Below are 21,099 nucleotides of genomic sequence, written 5' to 3' on the forward strand. Positions count from 1 at the left end.
TCCTACCTATGTCGTTGGTACCTATGTGGACCACGACTTGGGGCTGCTCCCCCTCCCCCTTAAGGATCCCGAAAACACGATCCGAGACATCACGCACCCTGGCACCTGGGAGGCAACACACCAACCGCAAGTCTCTCTCGTTCCCACAGAATCTCCTATCTATCCCCCTAACTATGGAGTCTCCAATGACTAATGCTCTACTCCTCTCCCCACTTCCCTTCTGAGCAACAGGGACCGACTCTGTGCCAGAGACCTGCACCCCATGGCTTACCCCTGGTAAGTCCCCCCCCCCCAACAGTATCCAAAGCGGTATACTTGTCACTAAGGGGAACGACCACAGGGAATCCCTGTACTGACTGCTTCCTCTCAGCCCCTCTGGTGGTCACCCATCTATCTTTATTCTTCGGAGTAACTACATCCCTGAAGCTTCTATCTATGACCACCTCTGCCTCCCGAATGATCCGAAGTTCATCCAGATCCAGCACCAGTTCCCAGCGCGGTTTCTGAGGAGCTGGAGATGGGTGCACTTCCCACAGATGAAATCAGCAGGGACACTGTCGGCGTCCCTCACCTCAAACATTCAACTTGATAACTTAAAAGAGATGACTGCTTTCTGGAAGGAATTCAAACCTACTGTTTTGGTAAAAGGGTTTTCTGGTTTATGGGATCTTGTTACTAAATTGGGACAACCTCTCCTTGGATAGGCACGTGGAGTACACCACAATGACAGGAAGTGGGATAGCTTGATCTTGGTTTCGGACAAAGCTCGGCACAACATCGAGGGGGAAATTTATTAAGGGTTATATATTGAGCACTGTAGCTGTGTGGGGTCTTTATGTTTGTCGCTGATAAAAATGCCTACTGTGTGTGTTTATAAAAATGTTAATTAAATTTGTAGAATAAACTTTGTTTTTGATTAAAAGTGCTTAAGGTCTCTGTTGAATAACACCTGAAAGGTATGCCGTTGTGCTCCTCGTAACCAAAATGAATAAACAGTTGTAGGTCAGGTGAACTCCATGCTCTACTTTGGAGTTTTCTAAACACTGGCCCATAACAGGGCAGTAACCAGTGGAGTGTGAGAGGGATCAGTGCTGGAACTGCAGCTCTTCACAATATAGATTCATGATTCGGAAAAAAAATACTGTATTGTGGCCACATTTCCAGATGATTCAAAGGTGGGAGGGAAGGCAGGTTATTAGGATGATATAAATAGTTCACAGCGAGATACTGACAGAATTATGTGAATGGGCAGAAATTTGGCAAATGGAATTCAATGTGGCAAAATGTGAGATTTTTCATTTTGGAAGAAAGAATGAGAAGGCGGATTATTATTTAAAATGCAGAGAGATTGAAGACAGCTATAACACAAAGGGACTTGGGGGAACTTGTTCATACAACCTAGAAAGGTAGCATACAGGGGCAGGGCCTGTTTAGCACAGGGCTAAATCGCCAGACCAAGGCAGGCCAGCAGCATGGTTCAATTCCCGTATCAGCCCCTCCGAACAGATGCCGGAATGTGGCGACTAGGGGCTTTTCACAGTAACTTCATTTGAAGCCTACTTATGACAATAAGCGATTTTCAATTCATTTTCATTTTCAGAAGGTAATAGGGAAAGCTGCCTTTTATTTCAAAGGGGCTGGAGTGTAACCGTAGAGGTGTTGCTGCAACTGGACAAGGTATTCGTAAGGCCACATTTAGAATTCTGTGCACGGTTTTGGTCCCCTTATTTAAGGAAAGATATATTATCATTGGAGTCAGTGCAGAGGTGGTTTACTAGGGTGATCCTGTGTATGGAGGGACTGCCAAAAGAGGAAAAATTGAACCAGTTCATAGAATTTACAGTGCAGAAGGAGGCCATTTGGCCCATCGAGTCTGCACTGGACCTTGAAAAGAGCACCCAACTTAAACCCACACCTCCACCCTATCCCTGTAACCCCACCTAACCTTTTTGGACGCCAAGGGATATTTGGCCTGGCCAATCTACCTGACCTGCACATCTTTGGACTGTGGGAGGAAACCTACACAGACACAGGGAGAAAGTGCAAACCCCACATAGACAGTCACCCGAGGAATTGAACCCAGGTCCCTGGAGCTGTGAGGCAGCAATGCTAACCACTGCGCCACCGTTAGTACAGGTTGGGTCTGTACTCCTTGGAGTTCAGAAGAATGAAAGGTGATGAGATTGAAACATATAAAATTCTTAGGGGTTACACAGGGTAAATGTTAGGAAGATGTTTCCACTCATGGGAGCACGTAGGATCAAAGGGCATAGTCACAGAATAAGGAGATGCTCAATTAAGTCAGATTGGATAAATAATTTCTTCTCACAAAAAGTGGTGTATCTTTGGAATTTTTCAACCCAGCATGGTCAGTGCCACAAATGTCCCAGCATCATTAAAAGAAAACTTGATGTATCACCCAAGGTTAGGTAAACAAGATTGGCGATAGAGCTTCAGTAGATAAAATTAATTTTCTCTTTGAGCCAAAGGCTAGGATTTTCCATGCCCAATTGGAGTGGACATGTTCGGTGGCGAGATTGGAAAATATCATTATAAGGCCCTGGGTGTGTTTCCCAGTGCTGTAAATCCAGGACTTGATTGTTTCCTCCCCTTGCCAACATATTATTTTTAATTTCAATAAGTTTGCAACTTGTTATTATGGCCTCATGCCGGAATCATGCACCACTTCAAATTTAAATCCCACGTCGGTATTATTTCAGAACGCCATGATTTACAACTGCCTTTGAAAGACATGCACCTGGCAACCTGAACTTCGAGAAGAACAAGAAGATGAATGTATACAACTTAGTGCAGCACCCACAAGGTTCCAATGCAAAGAAGCGGCTCCACAAGACAGGGATGGAGTGGCAGAGACAAGTCTCCACAGTGGCTTCTTCATGGCTGGTTTGTGATGCAAGGCCAAGGGCAGCAGTGCCGGAGAGAAGGGAGAGAGGGGAACCTCTGTTGTCATCAGTGCAGAGGGGTGTGTAATTGGGTCATGCAACTGGCAAAGCATTTCAAGATTGAGCATTCTTCCACAGCTGCAACAGTTCAATATCAGCTCCACTGTCATGCTTGGAGTCTGACTTCTAAAAAGCACAGGATGAAATTCAGTGGTTGAAGCTACCATCACGCTGTGGTGGGGGCTAGATGTTGGGTGGACTTTTGTTCAGGCATCAGTGGAACTGAACACTGGCCATCCATTTGGTGGCCAGGAATCTCCTGGGAGCTTAAAGAGGACTAGCTCTGTGCAGTGGAGCCCTTTAAATATGGCGCCTGGATTACTGAAGGCATGATGTCACAGTGGGAAGGGAGATTAAGCGGCCATGTGCCAGCAATTAGAATTGAAACCCTTGTCTTTATATTTATTAAATAAAGTGCTGCACAATACAATGGAATAACTGGGGTGGCACAGTGGTTAGCTCAGTTGCTTCACAGCTCCAGGGTCCCAGGTTCGACTCCTGGCTTGGGTCACTATCTGTGCAGAGTCTGCACGTTCTCCCCGTGTCTGCGTGTGTTTCCTCCCACAGTCCAAAGACATGCAGGTTAGATGGATTGGCCATGCTAAATTGCCCTAAGTGTCCAAAAAAGGTTAGATGGGGTTACTGGGATAGGGTAGGTGTGGGCTCTTTCCAAGAGCCGGTGCAGACTCGATGGGCCAAATGGCCTCCTTCTGCACTGTAAATTCCATGATTCTATGAAACTGCCATTGGTGTCATTGTTGCCTAAAAGTGGATGTCACCAATTTCGGGGATGATTCTGCTCAAAGAATAAATTACTTCATCAGGTAAAATCTTTCTCCATAATTCCTGAAGTTTCTTGTAGTACATTGGATTCAAATATCGCGTCTCCTTTATCAACTCCACCTAGAAATAAAAAATCTCCATTAAGTTTCAATGAACAACATAAAACAATGTCAGTAGTATACTGTAGGATGAGGATGAAAAACCTCTGTAAACTTAACAGTTACAACAACTTGGAAATATATTGCCATTCCTTCACCTTTGCGGAATCAAAATCCTGGAACTCCCTTTGATCAGCACCGTGAGTGCTCATGGACACCTCATGGACTGCAGTGGTTCAAGAAAATTGTTCACTACCACCTTCTCAGAGGTATTAGGGATGGACAGTAAATGCTAGCTCAACCAGCGACATAAATTAATTTTTAAAATTCCATTAATTGCAAAATACAGTCCCATAGAGGAAAGAATGGATGCACCATGTGAACTTGAGAATTTGTGCATATAATTTCGATCAGCGAATTTCAAGCACAAATATTCAATGTGCATGAATTCCATTCTTCAATACATTTTTTGTGCAGTTGCTAACCATTTGAGATTAAAATAAAGGAGAAATTGGTTTAACACCTGAGTAAAAATAGTGCATGGAAGAATGTGGTAGATTATCATACTTTGCATTTCTTCGATCGGAAAACATAACCTCAATACATGGGGCTGGATTCACCATTTCTGAGACTAAGTGCTGACGCCGCCGTGAAAACTGTGGAGTTTCACGATGGCAAAAACGGCGCAGCAAGTGAAAGTATTCTGTCACTCCAAAGGGGCTAGCATGGGCGTCACATGAAATGCCACACTTTCAGAATGGCGGCAGAATCTCCGATTCCATGATTGCTGCACAGCTGCAGCTGCACTTAAGGGATTCTTCCCCCCCCACACGCAACCATCACAGCTAACATGGTTGGAATTAGACCAGCGCCGCGCCTCCCTGATGCTGAGCTGGAGACCCTCCTGGACTCTGTGGAGGAGAGGTGGATGGTGCTGTACCCAGGCCCGGGAGGAAGGTCCTCAGGCACCAGTGTTCGTCGTGCCTGGGTGGAGGTGGCAGTCGCTGTCAGCGATGTTGTCCGGACTGCCATCCAGGAGGCAACGCTGTGCCCCTGGCACCCCCCAAACCCCACACAGATGTGACACAAACCCCCCCCCCCCGCCCCACATGCCAGCACCCTTGCCAGCCGCAATGGTTGTGTACCCTGGCCACTGGTGCCATCATCTACCCAACTCCTGGGCTGCATGTGTCGGACTGACTAACAGTGTCGTTGTTTGTGTTCCCCCCGCCTCCCAGTACAAGGCTGCGCATAACCTCCAGAAGCGGGAGAAGACCAGAGGGGACCACCAGAGCTGTGTCCCGACACCATGCCCGAGCAGAGGGCACAGGGCATGGTCGGCGGCCCGGAGGAGAGGGAGGTCGCCGAGGTGGATGTCGGCGGCACGCAACGAAGTGAGACACCGTCTAGTTACGGTTCGACATACCACATGTGTGCCCCATCAACCTCCCTCACTCCACCCCCCAAGCACATTCACCCCTCCCCTCACCACCTCATCTCAGCCCTCACCACCCAGGCTGTCGAACCATAGATAGCATCTTGTGTCTTACAGGACCGGTCGGATATGAGCCCGGCCCATCAGGGGCCCCCGTTCCCACCCTGTGCCAGGCCGGTGCCCCCCAGACAGCAGAGCACCGATGGGTAGAGCAGTCGGAACACCAGCACTCTTCCCGAGACCCAGGAGACCCCGGAGTTCGGGTCAGAGGAGGACACAGACTTCCCGTCACAGCTGTCTCCAACATCCTCCACCATCTCAGAGACTATCACCTCGGTTGGGCACATTCGTGAACAGGCTGCTGGGACACGATGTGGTGGTTAGACCACCACGACCAAACAGTCGGCCCTGGATAGCAGGTAGAGGTCGGAGCAGCTGAGGGGCGACGGTATCGGATATGCGTCTGAAGGTTCAAGGCCTGGGGAAATCTGAGGTCCAGGACAGGGCTGCCCTCTCACAGGCAACCATGTGCCAGAGCCAGCTGGAGATTGCAGAGGCGCTCCTCAACGTGGTCCAGTCACAGCAGGCCATTGCTGAGAGCGTCGGCGGCAATGTCCAGGTGCAGACCAGCGTCGCGCAGACACAGAGAGAGGTGACCCAGTTCCAGAGGGACGTGGCGCAGTCCCAGAGGGATGTAGCCCACTCACTGGCTGATGTGGCTGACAACACTGAGGGAGGTGGCCCACACCCTGAGGGACATGGCCCACTCCCTGGCTGGTGTGGCACAGTCGCATAGTGATGTGGTGCAGGTGAGACAGAGATGGGCCACTCTCTGTGCTCCATGGCCGCGAACGTTCTGATCCTTGTCGAGACCAGAGTGGGCATCCGGGACTGGCCATGGCAGGTGTCGGGGGGTGTCAGGGGATGGCTCCGCTCGCATCCCCATCCCATGGTGAAGCCCAGGGGCCATCAGGCACCCCAAGGGAGGAGGAGGTGATGGGCCCTTGCCGGTGGCTCCGGCAGGGAGATGCAGGAACACCGCAGCACCTTGGACTCCCCCCGCCACCCCCTCTTCTTTTTAGCAACGGGCAGAACAGGGCGGCACCACGCCATCCGGGACACCCGAGGAGCAGCCGGGCCCATCCAGGCCAGGCCGCCCCAGGAGACGTGCGCCAACGGAGACCCTCGTCATAGGGCAGGAGACACAGCAGTCCGCCTCCACTCCTGCTGTACCATCTGGGGAATCACTTAGGCGTAGTGTTAGGGCCCGTAATGCCAGAAAGTTAGACACCAGATAAGTTGGCATGGATGCAGTGCACAGTCTAGTTATAGGGGTTAGGCCACAGGTTGTGTACATTTGTTCGCAATAAACACATATTCATACCGTTCAAACCTGCCTTGGTGCTCTGTCTGGTGGGTGTGGGGATGAGGCGGTCAGTGCTGGCCAGTGTGAGTGGCGGGTGGGGGACGAGTGAGACCCTGTGGGTGGACAGTGTAAGCCCCCTCGCCCAAGCCCCAGCCTCCACCCCGACCGTCCCCTGCATCCCTTCCCCAACGATTGGACAGGGTCATGTGATTCACTGGCCAGCTCACATGCAGCGATCGCCCAGGTGGAAGGTGCTACTGTCGGCATGAGTCAGATATTGTCAAACGATGTTGAGCATGGAGCTCATCGCAGAACGGGTTGTCATCATCCTCTATCCCATTGCCAGGGGAGGTCCTGGCAATCCTCTATCCCATGGACCAGACCCGCTGTCACTGCCAAGCCAGTGCCCCCAGCTCATAGGGCTGCAGGTATATATAACAGAGAGGGTGTGCATGCGGGTAGTTTGGTGGTGTGGGAGGTAAGGGTGTTTGGTGGTATAGGAGGTGAGGGTGTTCGGTGGTGAGGGGGTGTGATGTGGTGGTGTCCGTGCCCATGTCCAGTGACCCCCCTCCCTCCCTAGTCTGCAAAACATGTCTCAATGAGGGATCCCTGGGCACGCTGGCCCTGGTGATAGCATTGTGCGGCCTCCCGTGCCTGGCCAGGTCCCATGTCCCGCTCATTGTCGCCGTCCCCCCTTCAATTCTCCTCATCTTTATACTTTAACTTTGTTATTTGTTTTTTTCTCTTTCTTTGAATCTTTTGCCTTTTTCTGAAGCTTTATCTGCCTTTTTAAAATCCTTTTACCTTCAATACAAGTTTGAACAAAGCACAAAAAACATACAGCACAGGATCAGGTCCTTCGGTCCTCCAAGCCTGTACCGGTCATGATAACAACCTTTGCCAAAACCCTCAGCACTTCCTTGTGCCATATCCCTCTATACCCATCCTATCCATGTGTCTGTCAAGATGCCTTTTGAACACCGTTGATGTATCTGCTTCCAGGACCTCCCCTGGCAACGCGTTCCAGGCACTCACCACCCTCTGCGTAAAAAATCTGCCTCACACATCTCCTCTAAACTTTGCCGCACGGACCTTAAACCTCTGCCCACTGGTGACTAACAACTCCACCCTGGGAAAGAGTGCCTGCCCATCCACTCTATCCATGCCCCTCATAAACTTGTAGACCTCTATTAGGTCACCCCTCAATCTCCATCTTTCTAATGAAAACAGTCCGAGTCTATTCAGCCTCTCTACATAGCTAACTCCCCCCCAGACCAGGCGACATCCTGGTAAACCTCCTCTGCACCCTCTCCAAAGCCTCCACATCCTTCTGGTAGTGTGACGACCAGAATTGTGCACAATATTCCAAGCGCGGCCTTACAAAGGTTCTATCCAACTGTAGCATGACTTGCCAGTTTTTATACTCGATGCCCCTTTCATAGAAGGCAAGCATTCCATAAGACCATAAGCAGAATTAGGCCACTCGGCCCATCGAGTCTGCTCCGCATTAAATCATGATAATTTCTCATCCCAATTCTCCCTATAACCCCTGATCTCCTTATTAATAAAGAACCTATCTATCTCTGTCTGAAAGACACACCGTGATTTGGCCTCCACAGCCTTCTGCGGCAAAGAGATCCACAGATTCACCAGCCTCTGGTTGAAGAAATTCCTCCTCATCTCTGTCTTAAAGGATCGTCCCTATAGTCTGAGATGCTGTCCTCTGGTTCTAGTTTTTCCTACAAGTGGAAACATCCTCTCTAAACTCCAAGGAGTACAGACCCAGAGTCCTCAACCATTCCTCATACGACAAATTCTTCATTCCAGGGATCATTCTTGTGAACCTCCTCTGGACCCTTTCCAAGGCCAACACATCCTTCCTTAGATACGGGGCCCAAAACTGCTCACAATATTCCAAATGGGGTCTGACCAGAGCTTTATACAGCCTCAGAAGTACATCCCAGTTCATGAATACCCTCTTGACATGAATGCTAACATTGCATTTGCCTTCTTAACTGCCGACTGAACCTGCACATTAACCTGAATAGAATCATGAACAAGGACTCCCAAGTCCCTTTGTGCTTCTGATTTCCTCAGCATTTCCCCATTTAGAAAATAGTCTATGCCTAAATTCCTCCTTCCAAAGTGCATAACCTCACACATTTCCACATTGTGTTTCATTTGCCACTTCATTGCCCACTCTCCTAGCTTGTCCAAATCCTTCTGCAGTCCCTTGCTTCCTCAATAATACCTGTCCCTCGACAGATCTTTGTATCATCTGCAAACCTTGCAACAATGCCTTCAGTTCCTTCTTCCAGATCATTAATGTATATTGTGAAAAGTTGTGGCCCCAGCACAGACCCCCGAGGCACACCACTAGTCACTATATGCCATCCTGAAAAAGACCCCTTTATCCCCACTCTCTGCCTTCTGCCAGTCAGCCAACCCTCTATCCATGCCAGAATCTTACCCTTAACACCATGGGCTTTTAACTTATTCAACAGTCTCCTATGCGGCACCCTGTCAAAGGCCTTCTGGAAATCTAAATAAATCACGTCCACTGGTTCTCCTTTGTCTAACTTCCTAGTTACCTCCTATTATGGGCCAGGGTTTAGAGAACACCAAAGTATAGAGTTCACTTGACCCACAACTTTGAATAGATTTTAGTTATGGAGAGCACAAGGGCCCACTTTACAGGTGTGATGCAACAGAGATCTAAAGTGTTTTCAACAAAAACAATGTTTATTCTATGGATCCAGCTAACATTTTATAAACCCACAGTAAACATCTTACCAACTACCAACACTGATAACCCCCAAAAAAGATACAGTACTCTATAACTGACCCTTAATAACTTTCCTAGCAACATCCATAAGCCAAAACACTTTTTAACAAAGACAGTAGATTTTAATTCTCTATAGAAACAGGTATTACTTTGAAATCATCAAGTATCTGGAGATATTCTTGAGACTGCAGAGAGAGAGATCAAGACACATCTGCTTGATTTGAATGCAGTTCTCCAACTGAAAGCAAAACTAAAACACAGAGCCAAAAAGAGCTTCTAGCTCAAAACGAAAGTAAAAAGCAGAATCACATTCCAGCTCCACCACACAATGACATCACTGCAGCTATTTGATAAAAAGCACTTTTCTTAAAGGGACTCTCACATGACACTCCTCAAAGAACTCTAACAGATTTGTCAGACACAACCTCCCTTTGACTAAGCCGTGTTGACTCAGCCCTATTTTACCAGGCACTTCCAAATACTTCCCGATCTCATCTTTCATAACAGACTCGAAAATCTTACCAATGACTGAAGTCAGGCTAACCGGCCTACAATTCCCCATCTTCTGCCTCTCTCCCTTCTTAAACAGCGGTGTTACATTAACCACTTTCTAATCCTCTGGGACCCTTCCTGAAAGATCATCACCAATGAGCATAGAACATAGAAAATACAGCACAGAACAGTCCCTTCGGCCCACGATGTTGTGCTGAACTTTTGTCCTAGATTAAGAACAAATTAATCTACACCCCATAATTCTACCGTAATCCATGTATCTATCCAATAGCCGCTTGAAAGTCCCTAATGTTTTCAACTCAACTACTTCCACAGGCAGTGCATTCCATGCCCCCACTACTCTCTGGATAAAGAACCTACCTCTGACGTCCCCCCTATATCTTCCACCATTCACCTTAAATTTATGTCACCTTGTAATGGTTTGTTCTACCCGGGGAAAAGTATCTGACTGTCTATCTATTCCCCTGATCATCTTATCAACCTCCCCTCATCTTTCTCCATTCCAATGAGAAAAGGCCTAGCACCCTGAACCTTTCCTCGTAAGGCCTACTCTCCATTCCAGGCAACATCCTGGTAAATCTCCTTTGCACCTTTTCCAAAGTTTCCACATCCTTCCTAAAATGAGGCGACCAGAACTGCACACAGTACACCAAATGTGGCCGTACCAAGGTTTTGTACAGCTGCATCACCACCTCACGGCTCGTAAATTCAATCCCTCCGCTAATGAACGCTAGCACACCATATGCCTTCTTCACAGCTCTATCCACTTGAGTGGCAACTTTCAAAGATCTATGAACATAGACCCCAAGATCTCTCTGCTCCTTCACATTGCCAAGAACCCTACCGTTAACCCTGTATTCCGCATTCATACTTGTCCTTCCAAAATGGACAACCTGACACTTTTCAGGGTTAAACTCCATCTACCACTTCTCAGCCCAGCTCTGCATCCTATCTATGTCTCTTTGCAGCCGACAACAGCCCTCCTCACTATCCACAACTCCACCAATCTTCGTATCATCTGCAAATTTACTGACCCACCCTTCAACTCCCTCATCCAAGTCATTAATGAAAATCACAAACAGCAGAGGACCCAGAACTGATCCCTGCAGTACGTCACTGGTAACTGGACTCCAGGCTGAATATTAGCCAGTTCATAATTCAACTGGCCAAATTTCCCACTATCCCATGCCTCCTTACTTTCTGCATAAGCCAACCATGGGGAATCTTATCAAATGCCTTACTAAAATCCATGTACACTACATCCACTGCTTTACCTTCATCCACGTGCTTGGTCACCTCCTCAAAGAATTTAATAAGACTTGTGAGGCAGGGCCTACCCCTCACAAATCCGTGCTGACTATCCCTAATCAAGCAGTGTCTTTCCAGATGCTCAGAAATCCTATCTCTCAGTACCCTTTCCATTACTTTGCCTACCACCAAAGTAAAACTCACTGGTCTGTAATTCCCAGGGTTATCCCTAATCCCTTTTTTGAACAGGGGCACGACATTTGCCACTCTCCAATCCCCTGGTACCATCCGTGTTGACAGTGAGGATGAAAAGATCGTTGCCAATGGCTCTGCAATTTCATCTCTTGCTTCCCATAGAATCCTTGGATATATCCCGTCAGGCCCAGGGGACTTATCTATCCTCAAGTTTTTCAGAATGCCCAACACATCTTCCTTCCTAACAAGTATCTCCTCGAGCTTACCAGTCTGTTTCACTCTGTCCTCTCCAACAATATGGCCCCTCTCATTTCTAAATACTGAAGAAAAGTACTCGTTCAAGACCTCTCCTATCTCTTCAGACTCAATACACAATCTCCCGTTACTGCCCTTGATTGGACCTAACCTCGCTCTAGCCATTCTCATATTTCTCACATGTGTGTAAAAGGCCTTGGGGTTTTCCTTGATCCTACCCGCCAAAGATTTTTCATGCCCTCTCTTAGCTCTCCTAATCCCTTTCTTCAGTTCCCTCCTGGCTGTCTTGTATCCCTCCAGCGCCCTGTCTGAACCTTGTTTCCTCAGCCTTACATAAGTCTCCTTCTTCCTCTTAACAAGACATTCAACCTCTCTTGTCAACCATGGTTCCCTCACTTGACCATCTCTTCCCTGCCTGACAGGACATACATATCAAGGACACGTAGTATCTGTTCCTTGAACAAGTTCCACATTTCAATTGCGTCTTCCCGGACAGCCTATGTTCCCAACTTATGCACTTCAGTTCTTGTCTGACAGCATTGTATTTACCCTTCCCCCAGTTGTAAACCTTGCCCTGTTGCACACATCTATCCCTCTCCATTACTAAAGTGGAAGTCACAGAATTGTGGTCACTATCTCCAGAATGCTCCCCCACTAACAAATCTATCACCAGCCCTGGTTCATTACCAAGTACCAAATCCAATATGGCCTCCCCTCTGGTCGGACAATGTACATACTGTGTTAGAAAAGCTTCCTGGACATACTGCACAAACACCACCCCATCCAAACTATTTGATTTAAAGAGTTTCCACTCAATATTTGGGAAGTTGAAGTCACCCATGACTACTACCCTGTGACTTCTGCACCTTTCCAAAATCTGTTCCTCCACATCTCTGCTGCTATTGGCCTATAGAAAACTACCAACAATGTGACTGCTCCTTTCCTATTTCTGACTTCAACCCATACGACCTCAATAGGCAGATCCTCCTCGAATTGCCTTTCTGCAGCTATCTCTAATTAACAATGCCCCCCCCCCCCCCCCGCCCTCTTTTACCACCCTCCCTAATCTTATTGAAACATTTATAACTAGGAACCTCCAACAACCATTTCTGTCCCTCTTCTATCCAGGTTTCCGTGATGGCCACCATATTGTAGTCCCAAGTACCGGTCCATGCCTTCAGTTCACCCACCTTATTCCCGATGCTTCTTGCGTTGAAGTATACACACTTCAACCCATCTCCGTGCCTGCAAGTACTCTCCTTTGTCAGAGTTACCTTCCCAACTGCCTCACTACACGCTTTGGCGTCCTGAATATCGGCTACCTTAGTTGCTGGACTTCAAATGCGGTTCCCATTCCCCTGCCAAGTTAGTTTAAATCCTCCCGAAGAGTACTAGGAAACCTCCCTCCCGGGATATTGGTGCCCCTCTGGTTCAGATGCAACCCATCCTGCTTGTACAGGTCCCACCTTCCCCAGAATGCGCTCCAATTATCTAAATACCTGAAGCCCTCCCTCTTACACCATTCCTGCAGCCACATGTTCAACTGCACTCTCTCCCTATTCCTAGCCTCGCTATCACGTGGCACCGGCAACAAATCAGAGATGACAACTCTGTCTGTCCTGGCTTTTAACTTCCAGCCTAACTCCCTAAACTCGTTTATTACATCCTTTTCCTACATCCATCAGTGATACCAATGTGCACCATGACTTCTGGCTGCTACCCCTCCCCCTTAAGGATCCTGAAGACACGATCCGAGATGTCATGGACCCTCGCACCCGGGAGGCAACAAACCATCCGAGAGTCTCGCCTGTGCCCACAGGACCGCTTGTCTGTACCTCTAACTATTGGGTCCCCTATAACTAGTGCTCTCCTAATCTTCCCCATTCATTTCTGAGCCCCAGAGCCAGACCTCGTGCCAGAGACGGGCCTCGTGCCAGAGACCCGGTCACTGCTGTCTACCCCTGCTAGGTAACCCCCCCAACTGTATCCAAAGTGGTATACTTATTGATGCCTCCACAATTTTCTCAGCTTTCTCTTTTAGGATCCTGGGGTGTAGTCCATCCAGTCCAGGAGACTTATCCACCTTCAGACCTTTCAGTTTCCCCAGAACCTTCTCTTTAGTAATGCGCACTGCACTCACCTCTGCCCCCTGGTTCGCCTGGAGCTCTGGTATCCCACTGATGCCTTTCACCGTGAAGACTGATGCAAAGTAACTATTCAGTTTGTCTGCTATTTCTTTGTTTCCTATTATTACTTCATCTGCCATTTCTTTGTTTCCTATTATTACTTCTCCAGCCATATTTTCCAGTGGTCCAATGTCTATTTTTGCCTCTCTCATACCTTTTATGTATTGAAAAAAACTCTTCCTATCTTCCTTTATATTACTAGCTAGCTTGCACTAATACTTCATCTTCTTCCCCCTTATTGCTTTTTTAGTTGTCCTCTGCTCGCTTTTAAAAGCTTCCCAATCCTCTGGCTTCCCACTAATCCTTGCCACTTTGTATGCTTTTTCTTTAGCTTTTATGCTATTTTTGACATCCATCATCAGCCATGGATGCCTTGTCCTCCCTAAGCTTAGCATGTTTCCTCCTCCTTGGGATAAATTTCTGTTGTGCCTTCCTAATAACCCCCCAAAAACCATTACTCTTCCACTGTCTTCCCTTCTAGGCTCCTTTTCCAATCAACTCTGGCCAGATCCTCCTTCATGTATTTGTAGTTACCCTTATTTAATTGTTATACCGTTACATCTGATTGCAGCTTCTCCCTCTCAAACCGCAGGGTAAATTCTATCATATTGTGGGCACTGCTCCCTAAGGGTTCCTTCACCTTAAGTTTCCAAGTCAAATATGCCTCATTACACATCACCAAATCCAGAATTGCCTGTTCCCTAGTCGGCTCTGTCACAAGCTGCTCCAAAAAAACATCTCTTAGATATTCCACAAATTCCTTTTCTTGGGATCCACTACCAACCTGATTTTCCCAGTCCACCTGCATATTGAAGACCCCCATGATTATTATTGTAATATTGCCTTTTTTACATGCCTTTTCTATCTCCTGATTTATTTTCTGCTCCACCTCCTGACTACTGCTAGGGGTAGTCAGGAGGTGGAGCCTTTTCACACTCTCCTCAGTCACTGTACCCTGTACTGTGGCCCTTTTTGATTTTCGACTGTGGCTCCTCTGCCTTACACTTTCCCCCTTACTGCTTTTTGTTTCTGGCACCGTTTTACTTCCCCCCCGACTTCCTGCATCGGTTCCCATCCCCCTGCCATTCTGTATGCTTTCTTGACTACCTTGTCCACTTGTGTTGCCACCTTCAAAAATCTGTGGACCTGCACGCCCAGATCTCTCTGACTTACTATTTGCCTAAGAGTTTTACCATTTACGGTATATTTCCCCTCTATGTTAGACCTACCAAAATGCATTACCTCACATCTGTCCGGATTAAACTCCAATTGCCATTTTTCTGCCCAAGTCTCCAACCTATCCATGTCCTGCTGTATTCTCTGACAATCCACAACACTATCTGCCACTCCACCAACCTTGGTGTCACCCGCAAACTTACTAATCAGACCGATTACATTTCCTCCAAATCATTTATGTATATCACAAACAACAGAGGCCCAAGCACAGATCCCTGTGGAACACCACTAGTCATAACCTTCCATTCAGAAGAACTCCCTTCTACTGCTACCCTTTGCCTTCTGTGACCGAGCCAGTTCTGTATCCATCTTACCACCTCACCTGTGATCCCATGTGACTTGAGGCACCTTGTCCAAGGCTTTACTGAAGTCCATGTAAACAACATCCACCCCCCTCCCCTCATCAATCATCTTTGTCACCGCCTCAAAAAACTCGATCAAGTTAGTGAGGCACAACCTCCCCTTCACAAAACCATGCTGTCCATTTATGAGTCCATTTGTTTCCAAATGGGTATAAATCCTGTCCCTGAGAATTCTCTCCAATAATTTAATGTGAGGCTCAGCGGCATATAGTTTCCAGGATTATCCCTGCTACGTTTCTTAAACAGCAGTACCACATTAGCTATGATCTCACTTGTAGCCAAAGAGGATACAAAGATGTCAGTCAAGGCCCCAGCAAATTCCTCCCTTGTTTCCCTCAGTATTCTGGGATAAATTCCATCTGGCCCAGGAAACTTATCCACCTTAATATCTTTTAAAAGACCCAATACCTCCTCATTTCCGATGTGAACATGATCCGACTGTCCACACACCCTACCCAAGAATCATCTTCCACAAAGTCTTAGAAAGTGTTGTGCAGGTCAAGGAGACACAGCCTGAGTGAGTGAGACACAGACAGAGTGAGAATGTGAAACTTGGTAATTTGGTGCAGTGAGGTAACCAGGAAAGCAGGGAGAGAACCTGAGAACATCTGAGACCCTCAGAAGGTAAGTGAGTGATTTTTACTCATTTTTACTTTTATTACCTTTTCAAATTGTGTGTGTGTGTGTGTGGGGAGGGGGGGGGGGGGGCAGGGGGGAACTGAAGTGACATCACAGAAAAGCTGTGACCTGAGTGGCTGGTTGGGAATCTACACTAAATTAAAAAAATTAAGCATTGGTAACTAATTAAACATAATTACTTAATTATAATTTAGAGGGGTATCGAAGCCAGAGTTCGGAGAGTACAATATTTAGCTTTCACATTTATAGTAGAAATCTAGTGCCAGGAAACAGATAGTTAACAGTAACTTAAATTAAAAAAAAAAAACTTTTAACTTTAATTCGCTAATTAATTGACGCAATGTTCTGACTGTGAGATGTGGCAGGTCCGGGAGGCTTCCAGCGTCCCGGATGGCTTCATCTGCAGAATGTGCACCCAACTGGAGCTCCTCACAGACCGCATGGTTCGGTTGGAGCAGCAATTGGATGCACTTAGGAGCATGCAGGTGGCGGAAAGCGTCATAGATCACAGTTATATAAATGTGGTCACACCCAAGGTGCAGACAGAGAAATGGGTGACCACCAGAAAGGGCAGGCAGTCAGTGCAGGAATCCCCTGTGGTTGTCCCCCTCTCGAACAGGTATACCCCTTTGGATACTGTCGGGGGGATAGCCTATCAGGGGAAAACAGCAGCAGCCAGAGCAGTGGCAGCACGGCTGGCTCTGATGTTCAGAAGGGAGGGTCAAAGCGTAGAAGAGCAATAGTAATAGGGGACTCTATAGTCAGGGGCACAGATAGGCGCTTCTGTGGACGTGAAAGAGACTCCAGGATGGTATGTTGCCTCCCTGGTGCCAGGGTCCAGGATGTCTCCGAACGGGTAGAGGGCATCCTGAAGGGGGAGGGTAAACAGGCAGAAGTCGTTGTACATATTGGTACTAACGGCATAGGCAGGAAGGGTCATGAGGTCCTGCAGCAGGAGTTCAGGGAGCTAGGGTTGTAATCTCGGGATTACTCCCTGTGCCACGTGCCAGTGAGGCTAGAAATAGGAAGAGAAGAGCAGCTAAACACGTGGCTAAACAGCTGGTGTAGGAGGGAGGGTTTTCGTTATCTGGACCACTGGGAACTCTTCCGGGGCAGGTGTGACCTATATAAGGACGGGTTGCATCTAAACTGGAGGCATAAATATCCTGGCCGCGAGGTTTGCTAGTGGCAATAGGTCAGAAGATGAGAGTAGTGAGGGAGAACTAGGGAATAGGGACAGTGTGGCTCTGAGGCAGAGCAGACAGGGAGAAGTTGCTGAACACAGCGGGTCTGGTGGCCTGAAGTGCATATGTTTTAATGCAAGAGGTATTACGGGTAAGGCAGATGAACTTAGAGCTTGGATTAGTACTTGGAACTATGATGTTGTTGCCATTACAGAGACCTGGTTGAGGGGAGGACAGGATTGGCAGCTAAACAATCCAGTATTTAGATGTTTCAGGTGGGATAGAGGGGAATGTAAAAGGGGTGGCGGAGTTGCGCTACTGGTTCGGGAGGATATCACAGCTGTACTACGGGAGGACACCTCAGAGGGCAGTGAGGCTACATGGGTAGAGATCAGGAATAAGAAGGGTGCAGTCACAATGTTGGGGGTTTACTACAGGCCTCCCAACAGCCAGTGGGAGATAGAGGAGCAGATAGGTAGACAGATTTTGGAAAAGAGTAAAAACAACAGGGTTGTGGTGATGGGAGACTTCAACTTCCCCAATATTGACTGGGACTCACTTAGTGCCAGGGGCTTAGACGGGGCAGAGTTTGTAAGGAGCATCCGGGGGGCTTCTTAAAACAATACGTAGACAGTCCAACGAGGGAAGGGGTGGGACTGGACCTGGTATTGGGGAATGAGCCCGGCCAGGTGGGAGAAGTTTCAGTAGGGGAGCATTTCGGGAACAGTGACCACAATTCAGTAAGTTTTAAAGTGCTGGTGGACAAGGATAAGAGTGGTCCTAGGGTGAATGTGCAAAATTGGGGGAAGGCTAATTATAACAATATTAGGCGGGAACTGAAGAACCTAGATTGGGGGCGGATGTTTGAGGGCAAATCAACATCTGCCATGTGGGAGGCTTTCAAGTGTCAGTTGAAAGGAATTCAGGACCGGCATGTTCCTGTGAGGAAGAAGGATAAATGTGGCAATTTTCGGGAACCTTGGATAACGAGAGATATTGTAGGCCTCGTCAAAAAGAAAAAGGAGGCATTTGTCAGGGCTAAAAGGCTGGGAACAGACGAAGCCTGTGTGGAATATAAGGAAAATAGAAAGTGTGGTAGTATGTATTAGGGGTCATGTGGGACTGGAAGCCCGAATGTCATTGGCTGACAGATCCCGGGTCCTGGTTGGCCGTTGACCTCTAGCTCCGCCCTGAAGGCGGAGTATAAGAAGCCAGAGTCCTCCCCCGCAGGCCATTCTACTATCGAGCTGCGGGGGAACAGACCCGCTTAATAAAGCCTCATCGACTTCACTCTATTCGTCTCACGGAGTCTTTGTGTGCTACAATTTATTAAGCGTGCCTAAAAAGGACTATGGAGCTCAGGATCATCCCGGAATGCCTGAGGATCAGCCCCCACGCAGTGAACGCGGCAGCAGCCTTCAAGCACTGGCAGACTTGTTTCGGGGCGTATCTCAGAACGGCCACCGGCCGGGTCACAGAAGACCAAAAACTACAGGTCCTGCACTCGAGGTTAAGCACGGAGATTTTCTCCCTCATCGAAGACGCGGAGGATTTCCAGACGGCGTTCGCAGCACTGAAAAGTCTCTATGTCCGCCCAGTTAACCAAATCTACGCTCGCTACCAGCTCGCGACGAGACGGCAAGGTCCCGGAGAATCGATGGACGAATTCTACGCCGCGCTGCTGATTTTGGGACGAGCCTGCAGCTGCCCTTCGGTGAACGCAAATGAACACACAGACATGTTAATGCGCGATGCTTTTGTGGCAGGTATGAATTCCTCCCAAATCCGCCAAAGACTTCTAGAAAGAGAGTCGCTAGGACTCTCAGAGGCACGGGCCCTAGCAGCCTCCCTAGACGTGGCCGCGCGTAATACCCGCGCCTACGGCCCCGACCGCGCGGCAGCCCATTGGGCTCCGTACGCACCCGTCGCGACAAACCCGGGGGGGGCCCCCCGGACACCCCACAGGCTTGCGCAGTCCAAACGCCAAGTCGCACCGGGGGCGCCCGCTGCTATTTCTGCGGCCAGGCGAAACACCCCCGGCAGCGCTGCCCGGCCCGCGCAGCAATCTGCAAGAGCTGCGGGAAAAAGGGCCATTTCGCAGTTGTGTGCCGGTCCCGCGAGGTCGCCGCTGTCCCGGGAGAACAGGGAGCCCTGCAAGCCGTTTACGCTCCCAACCCCCCCCCAGCGCCCCATGTACGACCCGCAGGCGCAGCCGCTCTGGGTCCCGACCACCGCGGTCCCGGGAGAACAGGGAGCCCTGCACGCCGCTTACGCTCCCCAACCCCCCCGCCCCCCGTCCCCACGTATGACCCGCCGGCGCTTCCAATTTGGGTCCCGACCACCGCTGTCCACAGAGATGAGGGAGCCCCGCGCGGTCCTAATGCTCCCTAACCCCCCCAGCGCCCCATGTGCGACCCGCAGACGCCGCCATTTTGGGTCCCGGCCACCACGAGGGGAGGAAGGGCGCCACCATCTTGGACCACCCCAGACCTGTACGACGCGTGGGGGCGGCCATTTTGTCCACCCCCGACGCCATCTTGGATGGCAACAACGGACCCCAGTGTCGACGGCTCCACGGGGTTCGAGGAAGACGCTCCACTACTACAACCACGTCTCGCTTCAATAACGCTCGATCAAGCTCGGCCCCGGACACTCCAGACGACGACGACAACGGTGCTAATAAACGGCCACGAGACACCATGCCTAGTCGACTCCGGGAGCACAGAGAGCTTTATCCACCCCGACACGGTAAGACGCTGTTCCTTGACCACCTATCCCAGCGCACAAAAGATTTCCCGAGCTGCAGGATCCCACTCCGTACAGATCCAAGGTTTCTGCATAGTTACCCTAACGGTGCAGGGGAGGGAGTTCAAAAACTACAAACTACACGTCCTTCCCCAACTCTGCGCCCCCACATTACTGGGATTAGATTTCCAGTGCAATCTACAGAGCCTTACGTTCAAATTCGGCGGCCCAATACCCCCACTCACTATCTGCGGCCTCGCAACCCTCAAGGTGCAACCCCCGTCCTTGTTTGCGAACCTCACCCCGGATTGGAAACCCGTCGCCACTAGGAGCAGACGGTACAGCGCCCAGGACCGGACCTTCATTCGCTCCGAAGTCCAGCGGCTACTAAAGGAAGGCATAATCCAGGCCAGCAATAGTCCCTGGAGAGCACAGGTGGTAGTAGTAAAGACAGGGGAGAAGCAAAGGATGGTCATAGACTATAGCCAGACCATCAACGGGTACACACAACTAGACGCGTACCCTCTCCCCCGCATATCCGACATGGTCAATCGGATTGCCCAATATAAAGTCTTCTCCACCGTGGACCTCAAGTCCGCCTACCATCAGCTCCCCATCCGCCCAAGTGACCGCAAGTACACAGCCTTCGAGGCAGACGGGCGATTATACCATTTCCTAAGGGTCCCATTTGGCGTCACAAACGGGGTCTCGGTCTTCCAACGGGAGATGGACCGAATGGTTGATCAACATGGGTTGCGGGCCACGTTCCCGTATCTCGACAATGTAACCATCTGCGGCCACGACCAACAGGACCACGACGCCAACCTCCAAAAATTCCTCCAGACCGCCAAAGCCTTGAACCTCACGTACAACGAGGACAAGTGCGTTTTTAGCACCAACCGGCTAGCCATTCTGGGCTACGTAGTGCGCAATGGGATAATAGGCCCCGACCCCGAACGTATGCGCGCCCTCATGGAATTTCCCCTCCCGCACTGCTCAAAAGCCCTGAAACGCTGCCTGGGGGTTTTTTCATACTACGCCCAGTGGGTCCCCCAGTACGCAGACAAGGCCCGCCCCCTAATACAGACCACGACCTTCCCTCTGTC

At 49.2% G+C, this 21,099-nt stretch overlaps 1 protein-coding gene across 1 annotated transcript in view; it reads right to left on the reverse strand.

Moving 5' to 3' along the window:
* Positions 1-21,099, reverse strand: part of LOC140385928 (regulator of G-protein signaling 22-like) — a 927,092-nt gene that overhangs the window by 196,999 nt on the left and 708,994 nt on the right. The window contains exon 17 of the mRNA XM_072468579.1: positions 3,780-3,866. Coding sequence (XP_072324680.1) covers positions 3,780-3,866 — 87 coding nt within the window. The remainder of the gene's footprint in view (positions 1-3,779; positions 3,867-21,099) is intronic.

Source organism: Scyliorhinus torazame, chromosome 11 (genome assembly GCF_047496885.1).
Source record: "Scyliorhinus torazame isolate Kashiwa2021f chromosome 11, sScyTor2.1, whole genome shotgun sequence".
Taxonomy (NCBI): Eukaryota; Metazoa; Chordata; class Chondrichthyes; order Carcharhiniformes; family Scyliorhinidae; genus Scyliorhinus; species Scyliorhinus torazame.